The 16874-nt window shown below is 38.5% G+C and overlaps 2 protein-coding genes across 13 annotated transcripts in view; both read right to left on the bottom strand.

Annotated features, from left to right (window-relative positions):
• Positions 1-223: 223 nt before the first annotated feature.
• rap2c (RAP2C, member of RAS oncogene family) lies at positions 224-5056 on the bottom strand. The gene is made up of 3 exons (XM_037780604.1): positions 4098-5056; positions 2051-2336; positions 224-1508 (listed from the first exon to the last, which is right to left on the bottom strand). Exons 1-2 carry the CDS (start codon positions 4368-4370, stop codon positions 2058-2060), a joined length of 552 nt encoding a protein of 183 aa, XP_037636532.1. The 5' UTR covers positions 4371-5056; the 3' UTR covers positions 224-1508; positions 2051-2057.
• An 8217-nt stretch (positions 5057-13273) lies between these two features.
• Positions 13274-16874, bottom strand: part of mbnl3 (muscleblind-like splicing regulator 3) — a 33838-nt gene continuing 30237 nt past the window's right edge. For 5 of the 12 annotated variants that reach the window (XM_037780589.1, XM_037780588.1, XM_037780594.1 and 2 more), the window contains one exon: positions 13274-14393. In XM_037780589.1, the coding sequence (XP_037636517.1) occupies positions 14251-14393 (143 nt within the window). In that variant the 3' untranslated portion in view covers positions 13274-14250. The remainder of the gene's footprint in view (positions 14394-16874) is intronic. The other 7 variants (XM_037780593.1, XM_037780597.1, XM_037780595.1 and 4 more) reach the window with 4 other exon arrangements.

Below are 16874 nucleotides of genomic sequence, written 5' to 3'. Positions count from 1 at the left end.
AATCTTCACAGCTTTCAGATGATGTACACCACTTATATGTGGCATCTACTGTTGACTATTTATATACCCCTGAACATCCCTTCTCCACCACCCCGGCGTAATGGTAAGGGGTTAACTACTAGTTATGGAGCAACATTATTATTCATTTGTAGTCTGTGGACACCTGATGAATGTGAGCCCAATATTGTGTATCATTCAAAGATAATAATGTGACTATGCCCAATGACAAAAGCAGAAAGGCCAGTATGTTTATTACCAAATGACGACAGCTTTTTATATCTTTGAGAAGAAAAAAAAGAAAAAGAAACATGAGACCAGGGTGCAACAGAAATTATTTAAGGCTCTGTTAAATCCTCAGCTTCAAAAACAAAACAATGTACCATGTATCCTGAAAAGTCACAAAAAAGCAAAAACTAGTATAAAATCAAAAGTTTAAAACTGGCTACCCATGTCGTTAGTCTTTAATAAATAGGTTACTATAAGAAAAAGAAAAATACAAAGTTAAATCTGATTAAACTGTGCCAGAACTTTTATCAAACCACATTGCAGCGGGAGTTATTTGATGACAAGAAATCAGCGTCTCCTGAATTTAAAAGCAACACACGTCATGTAGTCAAACACAAATATGCACTGTGAGCTTCCTTTGGTCGTTCCAAAATCATTCTCCCACAGAGACTCCTCGAGAAAACTGAGAATGGAAGACCTGCGTCCACGCGATTCATGCCTTGAAGAGACTCTGACAGGCTAAAAACAGTAAAATGGTTCTTCCTTATCACTTCAAGTTGATTTAGTAGAACATTCTCAATTTTGAGCATGCATGATTTCAGATGAGTTTAGCTGCTTCAGGCTACTGCGATATTAAAAAGGTAAATTCTTCATGTTACAGGTTCAATCCACAAAGTCATACATCCTGTCTAAGTTTCCTGAAGCTAAAAATACTCATTGTACACGCTGCTGTAGTTTGTGTCAGTTAAAAGAACTATTTTAGACAAGATTTTCAAAATAAAAGCGAGCAGCATACCTGGGCAGCAAACTGGTCGAAGTATGCATGCTTAAAAGTCAAAATGTTTTAATATTATGAAATACTTTGTCAAATTCCAAACTTGAGACATAATACAAGTAATAATAAAGTATATAATAGTGATTAAAGCAGCTTTGAAAAGAAGCTGCAACCTCACAAACACTCCTGCTTATTATTTCAGGGATAATTCCGACTAAAAGGAGAGAAAAGAAAAAGACTGAAATTCACAGATGGCCGTTCTCGCTCATTACAAGTCCGTCTGTCTGTTTGACTCCATCCTGGGTCGTCGCAAAGGCCGTTAAGGTTGCAGCAGAAACGTCTTCTAACAGTTATGATATCAAAAATAGGACCGACGTCTTTCCTGTCAGATGCTCTGTGATAGACAGCCAGAAACCACACTGAACAGAAACTTTACCAGCTGCGGTAAGTTTGTCCCCAGGTTCATGGTTCATCAAAATCATTGTGGTGATCCAGACAAATGATGCATCTATAATAAAAGAGAGAAAACAGCTTGTTAATACAAGTTGAAATGGCTAAAATTGGTGCGCATCTGTGTGGTTAACACTGGCAACATCTCTCACAGAATCTAAAGTGAACTTCCTGTTTTGGAACATAATTTCTTTTTCAGGATGTCACATTTTCCTCTTTCTCCGGCTCGGCTCACCAGACTGTCCGCTTCATTGCTTCTCTACGGCTCTGAGCTGCTCATACAGTTGTGTTCTTCATGCCACATACTTTCTGCAATCTTATGATAACAAGCTAAACCAACGGTTTGCATGGCACAGCACCACCCACTCGTCTTTCTCACTTCCAACTGAACCGCTCCTCTCCCTCAAGCTGCACTGAAACGCCACACAGTCATCTATTTGTCACATTCCCCCTCAGCTTGTGAGCCATTTTACACTGTGGGGACATTTTATCACGTTTTGTAAATTAGTGAACGGCCAACTGTGCTTGAGAGCTCTTTTGGGGCAGCCCGAATTATGAATGTAACCACGTAAAGGAGGATAGGAATGGCAAGGTTCATACCTCTTCCTCACTGCACCACACAGGCTGTGCAGCACTGTTCCTGCTTCTCCGGCAGTGTGGAATAATTCATCTGTCGGACGATCTCTGCGAACAGCTCGTCCACCATAGTCTTGCTCTTGGCAGAAGTTTCAATAAAAGGGCAGCCCCACTCTTGAGCCAGAGCTCGTCCATCCGCCCCGGCCACTTCGCGCTCAGATTCCAGGTCGACTTTGTTCCCGACCAGGATCAACGGCACCTTCTCGAAGCGCTTCACCCGCACTATTTGGTCTCGCATTGGTCTGATGTCCTGAAAGATAAAGAGGGAGATGATATGAGTGGTTTCTCCTGAAAAACACGGGCTGTTTGTAGCACTGAGCCAAATTATCAGTACCAATATATTTGTTTTTTAATTCCATATGACAAACTTTTTCTCAGCAGATTTTCAATGTGCAGTTCAACGCTGGGAAAGTAAGAAAATTAGGTATAGTCAAAAAAGTCAGTATGAATACTAAAACAGTTGATTTTATGCTGTTGATGTAAACAACTGAAAGCCAAATTAAAAAGTTTTGGTTGCTGTGAGGCAAAAATGTGTCCTCCTTTTCCTGCACACATTTGAACTGTGAACCTGTTTTGCACGCTTGTTAGCTTAAGCTGTTAGTTTAGGACTGTTTTACATTTGAATAATGTCACACACTTTCAAATATGTTTGTTTAAAAGTCTCCATGTGCTTCTCATGTCTGTTTTCTAAATAATTGCAAAACTGAATGCTTATTTGTTCAGGTTTTTAGATTATTTACCACTTTGAGGCCTTTTTTCCTTTACAATTAGAAATACATGTGGCGTATTGTCAATTATTGTTTTGCAATTTACCTGATGCCACAGAACAGCCTTTAATAATGATGCCAATTCACCATCAGAGCATCATTACTAAACAACACCACTGGCTTTAAATGGATGGATGATATGGATTGTATTTTACATCAAATTATTATTAACATTATTATGACAATAACCTGATATTTTCAGGTGGAATTTCATTTGATTCTCACTTTGCAATATCATTTTTCACATGTGCAATTTTGTTAATAGTCTGTTTATTGTCAATACTGTATATACTGCTCCTATTTTTATACTTCCTTCTATTTAAATGGTTCATATTTTGTTACACTTTGTTTAGCTCTTTTTTTTTTTTTAGCTGATGCATCTTGTTTTTTGCACCATCCCCTTTGCTGCTGTACACTGAAAATGTCCCCACTGCGGGACTAATAAAGGAATATCTTATCTTATCTTAATGTCTATATTTGAATAGTAAAGAAACAGTTGGATGCTGCAGGGCTCTGCAATTAAATAGTATGAAAACACACCCTAATATGGCGTTTAAGTGCAGTGATTAACTGCATAGCTCTGAGCAGATTAAGGTGTGTTTTAAGGTGCGTGTGAGGTTACATCAGTTACCTGGAATGACTGTTTTCTAAATAATTGCAAAAACTGAATACTACACAGTACCACTGTCTTTAAATGGATTGATGATATGGATTGTATTTTACATCAAATTAATGTATATATTTGAATAATAAAGAAACATTTGGATGGTGCAGAACTCTGCAAGTAAGTAGTATGAATCACACCCTAATAATGCATTTAAGTGCAGTGATTAAGTGCACAGCTATGAGCAGATGAAGGTTTGATTAATAAGGAATATGGTGGGACTAATAAAGGAATATCTTATCTTAATGTCTATATTTGAATAATAAAGAAACATTTGGATGCTGCAGAACTCTGCAATGAAGTAGTATGCATCACACCCTAATAATGCATTTAAGTGCAGTGATTACCTGCATAGCTATGAGCAGGTTAAGGTGTGATTAATAAAGGAATATGGTGGGACTAATAAAGGAATATCTTATCTTATCTTAATGTCTATATTTGAATAGTAAAGAAACATTTGGATGGTGCAGGGCTCTGCAATTAGGTAGTATTAATCACACCCTAATACAGCATTTAAGTGCATTATCTGAGCAGATGAAGGTGTGATTTAAAGGTGTGTGTGAGAGGTGCCATCAGCTACCTGGAAGCTCTGCTGGTTGACCAGACTGTACACCAGGATGAAGCCCTGGCCGTTCTTGATGTACAGGTCTCTCATGGAGGCGAACTGCTCGGTGCCCGCCGTGTCCAGGATCTCCAGCACGGAGGGAGACGAGTCCACCTCGATCTCCTTGCGGTAGAAGTCCTCTATAGTCGGGTCGTACTTCTCGATGAAGGTGCCGGTGACGAACTGGACGGTGAGCGCGGATTTACCGACGCCGCCGCTGCCCAGCACCACCACTTTGTACTCCTTCATCTGGGCGGAGGAGGCTAACTATAGCAAGCTAACGACTCAGCTACACCCACTATACTCGAGACAGAGACATCTAGAAGGGCTAACAAGCGAACTGACTAATGTTAGAGGATATAAGACAGCTTCAGTCACATACACTCAGCGGTAGCGCTCATACTTTATCTTTTAGACGGAGTTAGGAGTTGATGTCCGGTGTTAGCTGTTTGAGCTAGCTCGCTTCAGGCTGAACTCACGCTGTCCCATCATGCTGCTACACCGGATCTGATACACCGTAAATACCGGGGACTAGAGCACAAGAACCGGGGATTCATCTACGAACCTGCTGTCTAGCTACGGAGACAGCAAGTCACGCGCATTACACGTCTCTTAACATGCCAGTTCCTCCACTCACTCCAACGGTCAGTCCGCCGTTGTCGTTGGCAACAGCGCCGGTTGTGTCCGTTAGTCCGGGGCCTGGTCCTGGTCCCGGTTCTGGTTCTGGTTCCGGGCCCCGGCGCCTCCTCGCTCGGCACCACCGGGAGTTACACTACCGACGGACACACCGCAGGTTCAGTGCTCTAATCCGCGGGTCCATGGGCTCCGGTGTGTTAGACTGAGTCTCTGAGGTTACTTACAGAAAGGACAGATTCACCACCAACTGCTCTCCTGAAGCTAGCAGGCTGACTTCCGCTAACAACAACACGGCTTCCGGTAGGACTGTCAGAATAAAAGCCTTAAGTTTAATTCAACCCCATGCAATATTTGTTAATTAGTTACTTCCAGGAACTATAAGAAAACTTAAAAAAAACATCTATAGGTTCAACCATTTACAAGTCAGATGTTTTGATTGCAATAAAATACCACTGAATGAAAATCAAGCAAGATGAAAACAGTTGTAGAATTATCCATCTGCATTTGCATATAAAATAAATGTCAGATTTAAAGCTGCAGTGGGTAGAATTGGAGCAATCTATCCATCCATCATGCATCATCTGCAACCACTTATCCCGTTAGGGGTCACGGAGGGGCTGGAGCCGATCCTAGCTGACATTGGGTGAAGGCGGGGAACACCCTGGACAGGTCGCCAGCCTATCACAGGGCTGATACATAGAGACAGACAACCATTCAGACTCACATTCACACCTACGGGCAATTAAGAGTCAACAATTAACCAAACCTGCATGTCTTTGGACTGTGGAAGGAAGCCGGAGTACCCGGAGGAAACCCACGCTACCATGGGGAGAACATGCAAACTCCACACAGAAGGGCCCCAAGTCTGATTAAAACCTGCGACCCTCCTGCTGTGAGGCGCCAGTGCTAACCACTGTACCACTGCACCACCGTGCAGCCCTAGAATTGGAGCAAATATGATTAAAATCTTCTAGCATCTGCAAAATTTCACAGACCGGAGGAAAACAACCAATCTGAGCTGAGCTGGAGCCTTGCAGTCTCTCAGTAGCTGTCAATCACTCACAAACTCTGATCAAACTAGGCAGCGCTGATCAAATATGAATCAATATTCTGTTACTGTAATGCGTATTTCTCACCTCAAATGTTTTCAGAAACATCTTGTAGTGAACTGTTTAGCTGTAAAATGAGAAAGTTTGTGACCCAACAATGTTGACCATGTTGAGATCAGTTGAGGAAATACCAAGCACCGCCCACCAGCTGGAGCAAACTTTCTCATTTTACAGCTAAACAGTACACTACAAGATGTTTCTGAAAACATTTGAGGCGAGAAATAGGCATTACAGTAACAGAATATTGATTCATCGCTTTGATCAGCGCTGCCTAGTTTGACCGTCTGATCGGAGTTTGCGAGTGATTGACAGCTGCCTCTGTTGAATGAAATAGGAACGCTCTTTTTGTAAAATGACCTGTGATTGGTCAAAGTCTCCCATCACGGGCTAGATTTTTTAAAGCCTGAAAACAGAGCCATGAGGAGGTGCAGAAGTCTAGTTTTCTCTCAGAACACTTGAATTACAATACGCTGAAAGGTTATAATAGATTTTTGCCCAATGATGCCAAAAACATTCTGCCTACTTCAGGTTTGAGGGGTGTCTTAGTGGGCGAGTGGTTAAGACACATACCATGTAACTGCAATGTCCCTGGTTTGATTTTGGCTGGGTAAAGTTTGTTGCATGCCATAAGCTACCAATCCTTCGTCTCACTCTGTCTGTATTTCTACCGTCAATACAAATGTATTACAATCTATTACAATCTATAACATCAATTCCTAAATGATAATTGTTAGTGATTCAACAGTGATTATACCTTGTTTATGAAAGCTTAAATGTTAAAAATTTCGATAAGCAGATGTCTCACAGGAAGTGATTTAATTTACTTAAAATTATGGTTTTTGCTGTCCTCCAGTGGATTACTTTCTCTCACCTTGCTATAGTGATGTAGAAGTGTACTCCAGGCTGTGTCAGTATGCTGTGACATCGTGGTTAAGCGTGGTTAAAGATGTAACAGACTTGAAACTCTGAACCAGAGAGGCAAGTGGAACACCGCTTTTCAATCTGTTATTAAGATACTCTATAGTGAAATACTGCATAGATCTAAATGTGCGGATATCTTTTCTATCATCTTTTGGACTCATTGATTCTTCCAGCACCTTAGCAAAGATTAAGACAGGTGGAGCGGTGTTCATCCTGAATTAAGATACTCTATAAAATATGAATTTTAAGATGATTCATGTTTTTGTCTCTTTTATTTTTACTTTCAGCACATCAATCTTTAAAAAAGAACTTCCAGAATTATTTTTTTGTCAAAAACAAGTTGATTTGGTCTGATATGTAAACTTGCCACCCCTATGTCTATGTTCAAGCTCACAATTCAGGAGATAATGGAAATTGTCTCTTTAAAGGTGACACAAAAAGTTGATGAACAATAAAACACCACAAGAGGAACACAATAATGTGTTTTATTAAAGGTCAAACAGAAATCGCAGAACTCATCATAGGCACAGTAACTTACTCTTAATAGCTATACACTGCAAAATAAATTGGCATGTAGCACAGCAGCACATACAAGCACCACAAGCAGAAAACAGAGAGAAACGATAGATGACTAAGAAACAGCAGTCACTTTCAAGTCTGTCTAGAGAGTCAGAGAGAGTTTTTCATATGGCTTAGTCCTGAACAGTCTTTGGCCCTCTTCATCTTCCACGGGTTGCCATTCAGTCTGCGATTGTACCCAATTCAATAATGACTTACCAACAAAGGATTTTAAATAAAGGGATATGTTTTTTAAACACTAAATACATGTGCTGTTTTAAGTAAATTTAAATGTAGAACTTAAAAGTAAACTACATCTTTTATGATAAAGGCACAATTACAACTGAATTGTTTTTAAAATAATGACAACAATAAATCAATTTCAAAACGAAATCACAGACTCTTGTGACTGGAAACCCACGGTATGTTAAGTCCACTCCACATGTGGAGTCAGAGGGCTGTGGACCGATTCGCCAGGATGACTCAGTCAATCCACCACTAGGACGAGTGCCATGGCAACAAAATCGCTGGCTTTAATAGCAATTGAAGGGCGTCACGTGTCCAAATCTGTAGGAACAGAGTTGCGTAAGGATGTTGCTGCTGCTGCTGCAAGAGTTACATTGGAAAACTTTGCAATTTTGACTAAAATCCTGAGGAGAATTCAGATCTATTGTTGTTTTGGATAATGACAACAAGGGAGCAAGGAACTCCCATTTCACAATATGACAAAAGTAAAGTGAATTTAAAACCCTGTGAACACATCTCACATCCATCTATAGGCTCCTCTTTTCTTCCAGCCTGCAGGTGGAGCTACTCTGTGCTTTATTTTGGTGCATTACAGGAGAGAGGAATGCACCTGCATTCATGTATCACGATAAGGACAAGGTTAGTACTGGTTTATTATATATATTCCAGACCTTTCTTGTTTGATGCCAGGGTCAGATATCACAGTAAATTAACTGAAAAAAAAGCTTTTTTAAAGCAAACCATTCGTGGTTTAGAGCTAGGCAATGTCATGCTTGGCAAAGAACAGGGCTCTAGCTAACAAACAAACAAACAAACAAAAGGACAGATCCTTCAGAGCAATCTTTTTATACTGTAATAAAATGATAGACATACTCGTATCATTAACAATACATTGATTTGATTTTTAATCAACTCTTTTATCTATATTTATTCAAAATAAATTTTGAGTATTTTGACATAGTTATGTACATAAGTGCAAACAAGGTGAACATCACACATTCGTATACACCTCAGCAAGGATCGACATCACCCAGCACAGCTGGGCAGAGAGAGACTTCTGGACCACCTTCTTGGCCAAAACTGAAACAGAACTGAAAGCTCAGTCTCCGTACAAAGGAAACTGAGCGACGGCCGTCCAGTCTGCAGGAGGTGAACTGTGACGATCGCTGACTAGTTTACAGAAAAAGATGAAGATCTTTTAATTAGTCCACAAGCCTCTTTACCTTCCTGACAGATAGGTGTTTGCTTTAAAAGCCAAAGTTCATTCTTATTTCTCAAAAACACCATGTACAAGAACAAAAAAAGGTCAAATAAACAAAACAAAATAAACACCTGATCTCCCCTAAGGACCTTTGGATATTACAAGGATTTAAGTTTTCCATACAAAATATTTAATCACGTCGCAATAACAAGACAAACTAATTAGACATTCCCTTTTTGAATAAGTTAGTGATGTATGTCGTTTCAATTAATGTGAAGAAAAAAAAAAATCACAATTAGGGTAATAGAAAGGTAGCCATGTTGTCATTTTGTTGCCACAGCAACAGCAACTATTACCATCAACAATGACTCCATCATTGTATACAAATGATTTTCATATTATATCTTTTTTTTCTTGTTGGTCTACACAAACTATTAACTATGTATAAATGAGTTTTTTTATTTCCATGCTGTGTTTTTTTTATGTCAGTTAAAAAAAAAGCTTAACTTACCATTAATACATGTCACTTTCATACACAGCTATCACATCTTTATACAGTGATCAAGAAATAAGGCCCTTTGTTTTTAATTAACTGTCCACATGCTAAAGGATCTGGTCACTGGACACAATGATCAGAGCATTTTGCATATTCCAGAGTTATGATTCATGACTGTATGGGAAAAATACAGCGAGGCCTGAAGGAAATCAAGTACAAGAGAATGAGAAAGGGAAAGAGGTAAAAACTAATTTTTCTCGTGCCACACCGCAATTCCCCGAACACGCTCTTGTGCATCAATACATACGTCTAAATTCAAATGCCCTCAAGAGGCACAATTTATTATCAAGTATTCTGTTTTGCTCCAGCTGGACAGCAGTTAGTGAAGGCATAATGATGTGAAGGGGGGAGGAGGCGAAGGCTAGAGGGAGGGCTGTTCTTGGCTGGACAAAGCTAGTCTTTAAAAGCTTTAGAAGATTTAGACAACCTAAATTGTCTGGACATTCGAATCATCAATTTCATCGAGTAGGAGAGAAATATTTCTGTTCAAAGACTTCAAATGTAGCTGCTCAACACACTCAAAAACAGGGTTAAAGGAGATGTTTCTGTACCAAAAAAGTACATTTCTTTACAGATGTACGATAACAGGCATATAACAGGCTACCTAATGTTTGATCCACCATGTGGATGTAAAGTAAATGACAATTTGAATAATCAGCATTTTGGTAAATACGCTTATTCACTTTGTTTGAGAGGGTTAGATGAGAAAATTGATAATACCGTGCAGTAAATATGAAGCTTGAACCAGGAGACAGTTTGCTTAGCTTAGCATAACGACTGTAAATAAGGGGGGGAAACTAGCCAAACTCTGTCCAAAGTGGAGCAAGGCCAATAAACCGGCCAATACTAGCTTATTTTAGAAATATCGTATTGGAGTCGGCCGATAAGTAACGTAAAGTATTACAGCGTATACGCTGCATGGACAAGTTCGGACAGGTCTGCCTGGTCACAACGAACTGCTGGTACTGCTGTGTACATCCGCACAGAGTCTCTGATAACAGAATTTACGTCATGCGGACCCCAGCGGACCCTTGCGTAATTGTAGACACGCAAAGTATAATATAGGCTTTAAAATAGTGTCAACATTACACAGTTTGTCCATCAGAGAGCACTGACAAGACACCCTGCATAGTATGTATCTTGGTCATAATTCTTAAAAAAAAACAAGAACACAAAGATCTAAGGTATCCGTATCAAGATTTTTTGTTTATGTTATGTTTTTATGTTGAAAAAAAAGGACTATCTGACGATATATATTGTTATCAGATTTTTTTAAACTCCTAAATCGATATTAGTATCGGCTCAAAAATCCAGTATCGATCGAGCTATATTCCAGCTAGAAAAATATGCCTATCCACACTTCTACAGCTCACTAATTAATCCATTGCCGTTCGAGTACTGATTAATCAAACAAGATACAATGTGAGCTACAATTCCAGGTTAGCCGTTTCCCCCTGTTTCCAGTCTTTATGCTAAGCTAAGCGGCTGCAGGCTCTAGCTTCATATTTAACACACATACATGAGAGCAGTATCGATCTTCTCATCTAACTTGGAAGCAAAACAAATTAGCACACTGTTCAATTAAGGGACACATTTATACCAATTCAACGTGAACTTAAGGTACAGTTGCTACAGTTAAAGCAGCACACTGATTGGGTGGTAAAGGGCTCAATCCAACTTGCCCCCATTGAACACAGTCGGCAGTGTTAATGGGTGGGAAGCCGGTGAGGGATTACATCCTTGTTGCAGCACTAGCAACTCCTACTGGACGGTCTGTCTGTTGCTTCTCTATAGACTGTTTCACAGTTGTAAACAGTCCAAATGTGTCCCAGTTTACTTCCTGTTACAGTGTATGTGAATGACATCAGCTGACCGTAAGTAAACATGGACCCAAGCTGTTGCCTAGCAATACAATTCCATTGGAACGGTCTATACAGCCTCTCCAGTGGGCGTTAACAGAAACAAGGACACAGAGTACTGACCAATCCACATCATGTGATAAAAATGTTAAAAAAAAGGGTAGCATGCTGATTTTCTTAATTTTGCCCCCTGATTATACCATTGTTTATGGGTGCGTTTTGGGCACTTTGGGTACTTTCTAAGGGAGGGGTACAACAACTGACTAGCAAGTAATGGTATTGTAATGTACCTGTACGGTGCACATCTGTACTTCAAAAAGTACAATTCTGCTCTACCTTTTCTGAGAGTGACAGATATTTCTAAAAGTAGTCACACCATCCATTGACATTAAATATAAATCTATATAACAATACACATACTTTAATATGTCTTAACACAGTATCAGCATGGTACCTATGTGACCTCAGAAATAGTCTATATATAGTGAATCATTACATTTCAACATGCCTGTCTTTTAAAATGGCATGTGTAGAGTTTTTGCATTAGATACATTCACGACACAATAACATTATTTAAAATGAATAATGTTCAGTGGGAAATGCCGTAATATCTGCAGCATTTACAACTAACCAAATATGTGATTCATTGTCTTTTTCGACACACTTAAGTATGCACACAACTCACTGATCTATTTCTTTACATAAACGGTAAGACAGCACAGCTGTCTCAGAGAAGAAACTACTACAGATGTGATCTTTCTGTTATAATAACGTACCAAATAACACACCTATTTTTGAGCACTGGTCTGTTCTTACAGTGTATCGACAGTGGTGGTTTGAGGAGACTTGAAAGAGGCACATTTGAATTTGGATAAAAGTGATTTCAGCCTGGTTTCCAGAGCCGTTACGTTCAATTTTTCGCACCTACAAAGCAATTTGAAAACCAAAATCCAACTGGTTCGCCTTTTTTTTAACCATCAGACATCAAACGGGTGATTTATTCCTCCATCTCCTGACTTTACCATACCTCAATTCTGGTTTTAACAGCTGTGGCTGCAATATTCAGTCTGACAAAAAGGACACATCAGTAGAAAAGACGACACGTTATAAAGTCAGACAGGACATTTTCAAGTTCTAAGCTTTCTCCCTGAAGAGCCATAAAACATAAAAATCTTGTGCCACGTATTCAATCCAAAAAGCCGCATGAAAGGAGAGAATTACACAAACAAAACTGCCTTTTTAAAACACATCTCTTAGTTGGCGGGGGAGACATTCATTTAGAGGAATTATTCAGGTATTGCATTTAATGGGCCTTGCATATACCAACCACCACTTGGCACACACAGACTTTAGGCACAACATCAGGACACAAATCCAGCTCCTATCTTGTGCAATAACTCCAAAGTGCCAATTAGAAGTCTGTAATCTTACATCTGACTTCAGGTGAAATCTGGAACTCATCGCCTGTAGATTGTCATTCTTTTCCACCATGTTTCGATATCAAATCATGGTGGAAACGGGACAAACAAACTTTCCTTTTCAGTCATTAGACAATTACCCATCACAGCTACGACTAAAGATACTGCATCACTCAAATTCAACCGTTTCAATAACACAACCTCACCTGCTTTAAGGCAGTTTGTTCCTTAAATCAAGAAATTAAGAGCCACATTCTTAAAAATCTCTCAACTCAGCCCTTTAAGAGGTGTTTGTATCCTAATTTTATAATTAAATCTGTCAATTTGCAGTGTTTTAAAGGACCAGTGTGTAACAATTAGGGAGCTCTATTGGCCGAAATGGAATATGATATTAATAAGTATGTTTTCTTTAGTGTATAGTCACCGTTACCTTAGAATGATGCTTTATGATATAGGGTCCTATACACGGAGCCGACCGTCATGTTTCTACAGTAGCCCAGAATGGACAAACCAAACACTGTTAACTTTTCCTGCTTGGGCCGGAATCGATAACGTCACTCGCTCCCGTCGCCGCCGCTCTCTCTCTTGCTTCACCACTCACTTCCCACGTACACACACTCTACGCACTGGCTCTGCTCCAGATTGGACAATTTGCGTTTTGGTGTCGGCCACCGTAGATCTCCAACACGTTTGGCACACGGGAGAGGCTTCAGTTGGTTGCTATCTCCTCACCTAACCGCTAGATACCGCCAGATCCTACACACTGAACCTTTAAGGTTGTTGCACTACATGAAAAGTAATGTCTCATTTGCTGATGTTATCCAGTGAAATTGGGGGACAAAAACTAATTCAAATCATGCTTAACATTCATGAATAAATTTAAAGTGGCGATCACTGTAATTCCTAGATTTTCTTTCAATAGGAGCTTTACAGTAATTTTGTAACATCTATTACCTTTAATTAAAAATAACAACATCTTTCAATGTGTGCTGTCAAGTGAATTATTTGGGGAAACTAAGTCTCCTCTGCGGTCGAGCAGATAAACAAAGGCACAAACAAATGAACAACAACTTGTTGGCGTTTCATCGGGCAAGATGAGACCATGAGAACAAACTGAATGGTACAACACAACATTTGTAGCCATCTTGAAACGTAAACATGACGTGGTATGAAACACTCTTACGTACTGGTTGTGGACCAGCGGCAGCTCCGTTTGCCGCTCGATCTCAATTTCCAGGATTAGCTTTTCAGAGTTTCTGACTTTGGAACAGTCAAAAGTGTCGGGTCGCCTCATGTGATGGCTCCGTCCCATAAAGGGCATGTAGTCTTAAATGTGTGTGTGTGTGTGTGTTTGTGTGTGCACTTTTAAGGTGTGGGCATGTATGGCTGTAAGAACGAGGGAGCTCTATTGCTCAGCCTGATCGAGTCAGTATGCATCAGGATGGCTGCTTTAAAGCAACAGTAATACGTCCAGGCTTGTATTGCGTGAACTGTCGCAGCTTTCTCACGTTCATTATATCTTATAAGGAGTTTCACACTCGGTCTGTGTGCACTGTAGGCGAGGCACATGTTTGCTGCATTCAGAAAAGATGACCGCCCTGGTAGTGCGCAGGTTTTCAGGGACTTTAACTGGGGTTTCGGGAAAGGCTTACTGAGTTTAGCGCCACTGGAGCCGCCATCAGCAGTTTGGGGACGGGACAGAAATGGGTTTCCATGGGAACGCACTGGAGCTCCACTGGATCCGGGGTCAGAAGCTCGGAGGGGTCTACTGGAACAGAGAGAGGGAGGATTAAGTCAATGCTCAAATATTTATAAAGTATTTTCTATTAACAAGTGAGCCAACACATGACAATATTTAACCATCATTTATAAATGGTAAATTGAGTTAATTAAACTTAGTTAGTAGTAATTTTACTGTTAACAAACAATGAAATGATAATCAATTATGTTTACTAATGCTATAATTTATGTTATTTTAACAGTTTATTGTTGCACACATTATACCATTTTATATACTATATATATATATATATATAAGTATTTGTTAATCATTTGTTAACCTTTAAGAAATTGTTTGTAAATCTCTGTAAATATTACATAGACAGACCAGATAATTGTAACACTTTGTTTATAATAAATAATTGATTTGTAAAGCATCATAACATTAACAGTATTTGGATGGCTATTATAAAGTTGCAACTGATGATTATAAAACATTGTTAAATGGTTAATAAATACTTTGTAAAGCATCTATAAACATTATTTAGATAGATAGTTAATACTTTGTCAATGATTAATAATTGGTTTCTGGTCCATCTATCTATGTAATGTTTAGAGATGTTTTACGAACTTAAATGTTTCTTAATGGTTTACAAATCATTTAGTAATCGTTAAAGAATACTTAATATAATATGAAAAATGTTATAGTATGTGCAACAATAAACTGATAATAAATACTTTAATAATGTAATCAGAATGTAATTGTTATCTTCTCTTATCAGCTACGATACGATATATAATTTATAAACTAATTGTTTCATATTACACAAACTAATGATGAAATAAAATAAATTATATATAAATTATAGCATTACTAATAATTAGTAAACATTATTAATTATCATTTCATTGTTTGTTAACAGTAAGATAACTATTAACTAAATATTAATTAATATCAATTTACCATTATAAATGATGGTTATTATAAAGTGTTACCTATTTATGTATTTTGAATAATTGTTACCATCATTGTTGGAATGAAGCCGCTAACAGACATTACATTATAGTTTAAAAAATCTGCCAAATTATGAGGATTAAGATTTTCCTTCTAAATTTCCTTCTTTATTCCAGGTACAAAAAAACCCATTCAGACCATAAAGGGAAAGTAAAACTCTCCATTAAAAACCATGTTGTACTGGATTGGTGGTTAACAACACCTTAAAGTAAATACAATTTATATAAACATATTAGGGCTGCAACTAACAATTATTTTTATTGTTGATTAATCTGTTGATTATTTTCTCGATAAATTGATTAGTTGTTTGGTCTATAAAATGTCAGAAAATGGAGAAAAATGTCGATCAGTGTTTCCCAAAGCCCAAGATGACGTCCTCAAATGTCTTGTTTTGTCCACAACTCAAAGATATTCAGTTTACTGTCATAGAGGAGTAAAGAAACTAAAAACAGAAAATATTCACATTTAAGAAACTGGAATCAGAGAATTTAGACTTTTTTTTTCTTAAAAAATTACTCAAATCGATCATCAAAATAATTGGCGATTAATTTAATAGTTGACAGCTAATCGATTAATCGTTGCAGCTCAAAAACATATCACACTGTAGATTGGAAAATATATATATATTGCAAAGATATTTTTCTTATATTGCTCAGCCACAGGAAACTGCTAAGCCCCTTTGCTATTTGGAGAATTTTGCCATGAAATGTGTCCCAATCTGTGTGATAGAAGGCAAATTAAGCCGCTAAAAAGAAAAGGAGAAGCATTTAAATCATAGCAGAGTTGCTACCGATGCCAGCCCACATAATGTATGTCCATAAATTACATCAGAGGTTCCCAACCTTTTTCCTGAAGGGACCCCTTTTCTATCATTGAGTAAACACATTTTATGGATATTTCATATCATATTCAGTGCATAACAATAACAGTACAGAACAACTGATAAACTGTTCAATTAACCCAAATAGCGAACGCAATAACTGCAGGAAGTTTGTGTAAAACGAGCGATTTGGATGAATTTTGAGCAGATTATTTCCTGTGAATATTGAGAGATGAGAGATGAGTTTTCCTGTTATTTTAAGGAACCTTTAATACAATTCTCTGTATTATGTATTTCTTTAAAATTTTGACATGACACACACTTAATAGGCTTCTTTTTTTTACAAATTCAGTGTTTTCAGTGTACTTTTCTAGTGCAGGACAAGGCTGTTTAGCCTGTGTTCAGGTCTTCACCGTGCCCTTATCCTGTCTGTGAAATGCTGAGATACAGGCCAACTGTATATTTAAAAAAAACCCAAAAGAATCAAAAAGGCCTCCTGACCCCCCATAAAGTCGGCACCCCCAGGTTGGGAACCAGTGAATTACATAAAAGACAGAGACAGACAGTGAGGCATGACACACCAAACTACGACATTTATATGAAACAGTTACCTATTTTAACTGTTATCATTTGCTCACACCACAACAGAGTGGAAAGTGGAGACAGATGAAATGTGAACATAACACATGTGACAC

This window comes from Sebastes umbrosus, chromosome 9 (genome assembly GCF_015220745.1).
Source record: "Sebastes umbrosus isolate fSebUmb1 chromosome 9, fSebUmb1.pri, whole genome shotgun sequence".
NCBI classification, from domain to species: Eukaryota; Metazoa; Chordata; class Actinopteri; order Perciformes; family Sebastidae; genus Sebastes; species Sebastes umbrosus.
The sequence above is the reverse complement of the archived record's forward strand: the minus strand, read 5'-3'. Positions and strand labels throughout refer to the sequence as shown.